We start from the raw sequence: 8056 nt of genomic DNA on the forward strand, positions 1-8056 counted from the left end.
TGAGGATAACTTTGCGCAATTTTGTGAATTTGAACTATCATGTGAATGAATACTATCAGTTACAGGAATCGAACAGGGAACCAAAAATACAGGGTACGAGTTACAAAAAGTGGGGGGGGAAGACTAACACAAGATCCTGTGGCAACTACAAAAATTTACTTCTAAAGTTGGCCAACTAAAGCTTAATGATACACATTCCTCCCTTTTCTCCTTCCATTTACCATTTTTTTTCTTAGACTTTTTTTCCCCTCTTCTATTGGGCACAGCTGATCTACTTTTTCCATTTCTTCCCATTTACAAATGCAGTAAAATTTTTTCATTTGTACTTTTTTTTTCCTTTTTGATTGATTGATACCATGGGTTATGCTACGTGTCAAAAAACTTTCCTATACCTTCCTGACTTAGTATATCACAACCCTAAGGAGCCCAGGCTGCGGCTCAGAGTAATCAAGGCCTTCCTCCTCCAACAGGTACCGCTGAACAGCAATTGGAAGTCTAGCAGGCGTACGTGAACCCCTGGTGTGGTGGCCGGTTCCCACGCATATGTATACCTGCAGTCGTTGCTCAGCTGATCGGGCTGCGTTTCTCAAGATAGACAGCTCACGTTTAAGGATATGAAGAGCTTCAGTCACATGAAGCCCGTGCAGGTCTATTATCCTCTCTTGTCCCCTCCCGTCCGGATTACCTGGATTTCTGTACATTAAAGCAGACCGAATCAGAGATCAGATCCTCGTCATTGCCAGCTGTATCAGAATATATGAATAGAGAACTCAAACTAGCAGCAAAAAGCACCATCATCTTCATGGCCAGTCAGAAACCTATACACCTCCAGCGCTACCTTATAACAGAATCATAACCAGAAAATGGAACACATTCAAAGTGTGTGTGGAAAAAGATGGGTAAAACAGCACCTCGCTTACAGCTGTTTAATTAATGATGCATTCATGCATCCCTTTTTCCTACATACATGGTAGTGTCATCCCACTAAACCAGCAACTAACGCTGCCTCGTACATGGTAATAATGAAAAGCTTGTCCACTCAACAGATGGATAAATCCTTGGCCAAGATGGTGCTTAAGGTTTTTGGTATCATGGGTTCCCATTTTTATCCCCTCTTTTACATTCCGCAAACTTAAAATTATAGAAAACTTCAAGATGCAAGAAACATGACAAAATGGGTGCTATTGGGCTCTTCATAGTTTGCTAGCCATCACTAGGGGAAACCGTGTTAATTCAATTCCATTCAGACAGTTTAATTCAGCCACTAATCCTGCCTGGCCTGGTGTAGGTCGAGGCTAGCAAAAATTACAAAACATGATAAACAGACGCTAAGCATCTGCTCAAATTTGAGATCAGCATACATTAAGCAGCAGAGTCAGATAACAAACCTCTGACGGTAGATAGAATCTTGAGCTTTTCCATGAGCTGCCTTCATCTGCATGTTGTGGAGCTGCCCCTTTAAACTCAATTCTTTAGCTAATGCCTTGTTACCAACGAGGTATGCCTGTCTAGCCTACTCGTGCATACAGAAATTATAAAGGAAATCAATTAGCTCCAAAGAATACTGCAATTTGGTAAACAAAACTCGTACTTTCAAATAGAATTAACTGAACTGTTAGCCAGCAGTGACGATACTGGACATATTCCAAAAGATACCATTGACCATGTCAACCCTCATTCTATCATTTAGTCATCAAAAGGTGAGGCTTGCAAGCAATGATCGAATGAAGCTTCAACACTATAGACCATCATGCATGTATAGTTCACATTGATTTCAGCATGTTACGCTTCAAATATGTAGAACAGTTATCACTATTCACCTTTCAGCCATTGTAGCATCACCAACAGTAAGATTAGGTAATAAATCAACCTATACCTAACAACTATGTACAGCATAGAAACCTTTTGATTCCTTCTCTCAAAATGGGTTTCTTGCATTTCTTGTTCGCCCCTTGCAATGTAGAATGAAAACATAACCTTTACATAAAGAGACACTACCAACTGCTGTCAGTTTACAAGAGTACAACAAGAGCACAATATCAACCTCCTAGAAAATGTAAAGACCAACGAGTCAGGTTTCACGGCGAAAGGCAAACTCATGGTAAATATTTAGTTTGTCCCCCTTGCGGAAAGACAGAAACTTAATAGGAAAAGTTAATACATGCCAGCACCTAGTAGATCACTCAACTAGAAGGTGACAAAACATCCTTCTGACCAGGTGTATTGAGAAACCAAGCAGACAAAAGTCTTCAAATTCAAAACAGTAAACCAATGTTTATATAGTTACATAATTCATCTTAAAAGTAAAGAAGCAGTCCTTGAACACTGCCAATTTTGAAAGAAATTGGGTTGTTCCTCCAGTCAAGGGCTGGGAAAAAGTTGATGGAGAAGAGAGGCCATACAGTAGATGCAACTACAGTTTCCCATTGGAAGCGATAAATTCTTGAGAGAGAGGGTCTAGAAGAGTCTTGTACTTGAATCTGAGCTTGCAATGTTGTTTGTGTTTGTTTATAAGAATGTCAGCAAACAAATACATAAGATGAATGTCACACTGTTAGTTCAGAGTATATCTGTTTAGATTGTCCTTCATCTTCGTTTCAGTAATTCTTACCTGTTCAAAGTATGCATTGCGGACACGTGCATGGTCACGAGCTTCCTCCCGCATTTCAGAATACATATTTGCTGCCATCTCAACAAAGTTAAAGCCTTATACAGGTGAAAAAGCTTTTCTCAGACAGCTAAAAAGTAAATTAAAATTGTTCCACAAAATTATTACCAACTGTTTCTCCAGTTTCAAGCCAGCTAGGAGCTGCACGAGCTGATCCCCGACTCTGTAACCTATCATTGTAAATCCCCCTTACCTGGCCAGTGTTGTATGAGCTTGCTAATACATGTGAACCTCTACTTGATCCAGCATTTGCATCTGCAGAACCATTTCTGTCATACTTCCATATGCCAGAATCTTGAGGTGTCATTTTCCTAACTGCTGCGGCAAAATCTATAGCTCCTCTAGAGGGAAAGGAAGACCCAGACTTGAACAAAAGTAAATTGTCTTTCTCAGAAGATCTATAAGGGCTGATGTTCTGTTGGAGATCATCACCAGCAAACTTTGTCATGCCATTTTGACCTTCTATTGTTGAAAGAGCAGGGAAATCCATTGCACTAAGATTTGGAGTTGACAAAGCTTTTGAATTTATACTTTGATTCAAACCACCATCCACTTGAAGCTACAAATAAGATAAATGGTACTGTAAAAACCTCACCATAAAATAACATCAGGAGATGTCATTTGTAACATAAATATATATGAAAGATGCCAGATATAAGAAAGCTAGTTCATTTGTGCATATATTACTGAGCCTAGTGAAATGTGTCTTCCAATCACATGTAGGCGGCATTCACTTTTCCAACCCAAAAAATGAGTGATCCCATATCATCAATCTTGAAGTAATAACACACTAACAAAAATATGAACCAGAATACCAGTTAGTAAGTAGACCGCCTATATATCATCAGAATTATGACTTGTCCTTAAATAAGATCGCATCCACAGCTCATGCTTTACAAAAGCTGTCATTCAACTATCAAACAAAAGCAGCACCTAGAATTCTAGATCAAAACTTCAATGATGATCGATCAGACATTATCTCCAATTCATGAGATTTTTAATTTTATTCTACATAACAAATCAAAAGCCAAAAAGAAGCATATCAGTGCAACCAGACATGCCACAGATACATATCCACAACAAATATTCTCACAAAGTGAGTAAAAATCTGTCAGAAAAAAGCATGAGAGAAAAGAGAAGATTGAGATGCCAAGCAATGATAAACAGGGAATAAGCAACACATGCAACCGGGAACTGAAACAGGGCTGCCAATTTGAAACATCTTTAAGGTTGCTGAAAATCAGATAGGAGCTCTAAAAAAATGTGCATTTGAAGTTTAGACATTAACTACTGAGGAGAATTAAACTGGTGATTAGAAGCACAGGAAACAATTCAGCCCCAAAATTACCTCTTTTTTAATTTTAACAGTAGCATAATTGCTAAAATAAAACAAAGAAGAAGAAGAATGTCTACTTATCAAATTAGTAGTTAAAGGAGAATAAATAAAGAAATAATGACACAGAGGAGAGCTCAGAAATTGTTCTTAGTTAAGAAGCAAAAGTATACTTCAAGCTGAGTGAGCATTTCAATTGTCAGGTTCAAGTCACCCCCATTGGCAAAGTAAACCTCTGCAACACTTTCAGCAGCAAAACCAGGGAATTGTGAAGCCAAAAAGTCAAGAGGATCTGCATTGTCCACATACTGCTGCTCATTCACCAAGTCAGACAGCAAACTGTGCCTTGAATTCCCATTGTACGGAGCTCCCTCCCTAACACTCGAAAGAAGTTGGTCATTGTTAAAAATATGTTTGTCCCAAGGTTTAGTTGACATACTATTGAAACTGCCTGAGGACAGATTTTCGCCATAGGATGAAACAGGAAATCTCATCTTCTCATTAAAGCTATTTCCATTGACACGATGAGGAGATAATTCATTCTGATCTTTCAGCATAAACCCACTGCCTATTGAAGCAGGAAACCTAGATGCTTCATTGACTTCAGTTAGTGACAAACTTGATAATGATAGGCTATTGAATCCTTGAGGATCATCCTCCCCCATAACCTTAAAGTCAGGAGTGATGTCATCAGGTAGTTGATGACGCCAATACTGGTGGGCCTCTTCATCTGAGTTATTCGAGACAGAAGACTCAGACCTATCAAGTACAGATTTTCCTAATGTTGCAGTGGCAGAGGCAGCGAACTTTGAAGATGCTTCTGCAGTACTAGTGCTTCCAGTCACTGATCTAAGAGAAGAAGGAACAAATTCTGCAGCATTTGGATTCAAAGTTGTTATCTTCGTGGAGGATAGTTTTTTGTCACTAATAAGAGCCCCTTTTCCCGAAAAGTTCATTCTTCAAGTTTCTAGATCTTTTCCAAATTAAAAAAAGAAAAAAAGGGTCTCTACATGCATGAAAAGAAATTTGAAAGGAGAAAGCTTCAAATATCGTCACCAATCAGCCAAAACCTGCAAAACAAACTTTGTAGCATCAGAAAAGTTAGAATGATAAGTCAACATGCCAGTTACTCGAGAATTCATCACTATGACTTTTCTGAAAACTGAAAATCAAGATTCTTCAAGTAATAAATTGCTAATCAGAAAGTTATCAAATTCACAAGATTGAAACCCCGATGTAAGCACAACAGTAGCACAGAATTATGCATCGCGCCCATAAAGATATGGGCAGAAGGCTTTCGTAACAATAGCAAACAAATAGCTAACAATCTAAAATGTACAATCACTAGAAAGTTGCCGTACTTCTAAACATAAAAGTCACAATTGGAAACACAAGTCGTTATTATTCATCAGTGATAGAAACAACTAAGTAGTACATTTCTGCATGTCAATTGTACATAAAAGGAAAACAAATCCAAAGCCCAAACAATATCCACTTCAATTCCACATTATGTTGAGCCAATCAGTTCTAAAACCCAAAAACACACTCCTTGACTTCCTTGACTTAAGACAAACCCATTATTAACAAACCCAAACAGAGTCTCGGATGAACAAAACAATGAAGTTTATCATCAAAACCGACATCCGGAAAAAAAAGGAAAGAAGAAAGAAAAAATTAGCAAACAGTAGCTCGATGTCAATTACTCGTAAGTAATAAGTTGAACCTTTTATCACTAGAAACTTCAAAAGAAATAAAAAATAAATAAAAAACCAATGGGTCTAAAAGTTGACTCTTGAACTTTCTCAAGAAACCCACCTGCACAGATCTCTACAAATCTAAACCCAACTCAAAAACAAAATTAGAAAAAATGCACAAAAACGAAAAACATAAGATCTGAAAAGGATATACCTTCGCGGAGGACTGAGATTGAAGAGACCAAATCAAAGGGATCCATCGGCAGCAGATATAACAAGATAATGAATTTTCTTCTCAAAAATCAAACGAGATATTATATATACGCCCAGAAAGAGAGGGAGAGCATAAAATTTTGTGTTTTTACGCGCAAAAAGAGACAATTTTTATTTATATTTTCCACAGTTGTCTTCTTCGTTCTTCGCTCTTCGATGTCTGAGCTTCAAAGGGCTGAGGGGGTTGGGCTAAGGGTGGCCTGTGGTTTTCTTTTTTATTCTATTTTCCCCGTTTGTCTATCTATCTGTTCTTCTATTCTACACTACTACCTCAGCTTCAGCCTTTTCTCCTTGTCTGACAATTTGCCATTTTTTTTCCTTCTTTAATTCTTTCTTTTGGGTTCTGTGGCTTTTACTTTTGGAACCCACTTTTGAGAATTTAGACCACAGAATTTAAGGCTTCAAACCCTTTAGGCCTTTACCCTTACCACAAAAATATGTAAGAGTCCAACTAGAGTCTTACATATTTCTCTTTTCTTTATTTCTCTTATACATTTTTCTTTATTTCTCTTATACTTTCTTTTTATTTTCTAGAGAGGAAGAGATTCTGATACCCTCTATTTGATTAACTACAAGGGTTTTTAAATATCTTTTCATGTTAATTTTTTGTATTTTTAATTACCATCTTTACCCTCACAATCAAGAACAAAAAGACACCATTTTATAACAAAAAAATCTCTTCGATTCATATTTACTAATCATTTTCATGTTTTAGAATTTTCAAAGCCATAATTAACAGTGACTTTTTCAACAAAGTGTCCAATTAACACATATAAATTCCACTCAACTCGCCATATATATACACATATTAATAATTATTATCCTTCTTTATATTTATACACTTTTCTTAATTAATCACCTTTTCAAAAATTTGACACCTGAAGTACATCTTGACAAATGCTCGGCACTTGTTAGACAGACTCATTAACAGTATTTTAATTTGCACACATATAAATGTGTTTTTCCCACTAATAATTTGCTGTTAGGAATTTTTATGGTGAAGGTTGGTAGTATAAATTCAAGCCATTTTTTTTAAATCTAAATAAAAACCAGAATATGGAGAAAGACAAATCAACACCAAATCAATGGCGGAAGGTTGGGTTGGATGGTAAAATGGGGGATTATAAGTAGGAGGCTTTGGATTTAAGACATCTAGCTTATGAAAAAAAAATTAAAAAAAAAAAACACCAAATCAATGGACTCCCTTTTTGGGCATTCGGATCATTTAATAGTTTGTTATTGAATGTCTTTTTAGTCACGTCCAAATTTAGAGTTTCTATCGCCGATACACAAGCCCATTTACAAATTCCCTATGGTTTAGAAACATATACATAATCTTTCTCATAATTTGAGTAAGTGTCAAATTAATTTTTTCCGTTTGAAACTAAAGGTTTTAAAAACATAGTTAAGTTTTATTATTTTTTTTTCCTTCCAAACATAAAAAGAAGAATTGAAACTAAGAAAAAGATAATAAGAATTAGAAAATACCTTAAAAAAATTAGTTTTAAAACGCCTATAATGATATTTTGTAGTCCAAAAAAAGATTTGGTGATTTTTTAGGTTTTTTCATTTATTGTTTTATATTTCCCTCCAATCTTTTTTGTTTCTTATTTATTTATTTTTTTATTTCCTTCCATCTCTTTTATATTTGGGAGAAAATTAAGATTTTTGTAAGCACAACATATAGGTTTTCAAAATCATCTGCTTCTCTTTCAAAAAAAAATGAGAGAAAGAAAAGAAAAGGGAAAAGTGAAAAAAAAAATAGTGAAGGGTGAATTTGTGAATTTACTAGTTTGCTTTTAACTTTTTACTATTGGACTGTTTAGCTTTAATGGCAAAAAATTAACAGTGACAATTTAACCCCGACTATGAAGGAGTTATATGTAAATTTTAAACCAACACAGAGGTTATGTAATAAATACTAAATCATAGGGGATAAAAAGTAATTTATTCTTTTAAATTTGTGTGTCATTAGAAATTGAACATGAGCATTTATTGGAATTGTACTTGTTCAAAGTAGTACCTACTACTAAGTGAAGAAATCATCTTTAAGCTATTAAGTTTCAATCATTGGGTATTTCAAAATAA

At 35.7% G+C, this 8056-nt stretch overlaps 1 protein-coding gene across 2 annotated transcripts; it reads right to left on the reverse strand.

The window, feature by feature from the left end:
* On the reverse strand, nucleotides 1-6277 carry LOC113779136 (polyadenylate-binding protein-interacting protein 7-like). 2 transcript variants are annotated; one of them, XM_027324596.1, is made up of 6 exons: nucleotides 5910-6273; nucleotides 4175-5071; nucleotides 2777-3227; nucleotides 2612-2682; nucleotides 1389-1513; nucleotides 1-693 (listed from the first exon to the last, which is right to left on the reverse strand). In XM_027324596.1, exons 2-6 carry the CDS (start codon nucleotides 4955-4957, stop codon nucleotides 402-404), a joined length of 1722 nt encoding a protein of 573 aa, XP_027180397.1. In that variant the 5' UTR covers nucleotides 4958-5071; nucleotides 5910-6273; the 3' UTR covers nucleotides 1-401. The 2 variants fall into 2 exon arrangements, with proteins under 2 accessions (XP_027180397.1, XP_027180398.1); XM_027324597.1 differs by lacking the exons at nucleotides 1-693; nucleotides 1389-1513 and adding an exon at nucleotides 1520-2480 and having other exon boundaries at nucleotides 5910-6277.
* Nucleotides 6278-8056: the final 1779 nt, after the last annotated feature.

Source organism: Coffea eugenioides, chromosome 8 (genome assembly GCF_003713205.1).
Source record: "Coffea eugenioides isolate CCC68of chromosome 8, Ceug_1.0, whole genome shotgun sequence".
Taxonomy (NCBI): domain Eukaryota; kingdom Viridiplantae; phylum Streptophyta; class Magnoliopsida; order Gentianales; family Rubiaceae; genus Coffea; species Coffea eugenioides.

Coding starts and splice junctions, on each gene's coding strand:
- LOC113779136 (XM_027324596.1), bottom strand. CDS start 4,957: ATGAACTTTTCGGGAAAAGGGGCTCTTATTAGTGACAAAAAACTATCC. Junction 2,683..2,776: donor TGAAACTGGAGAAACAGTTG/GTAATAATTTTG, acceptor TTGAGATGGCAG/CAAATATGTATTCTGAAATG. Junction 1,514..2,611: donor GCAATGCATACTTTGAACAG/GTAAGAATTACT, acceptor ATGCACGAGTAG/GCTAGACAGGCATACCTCGT.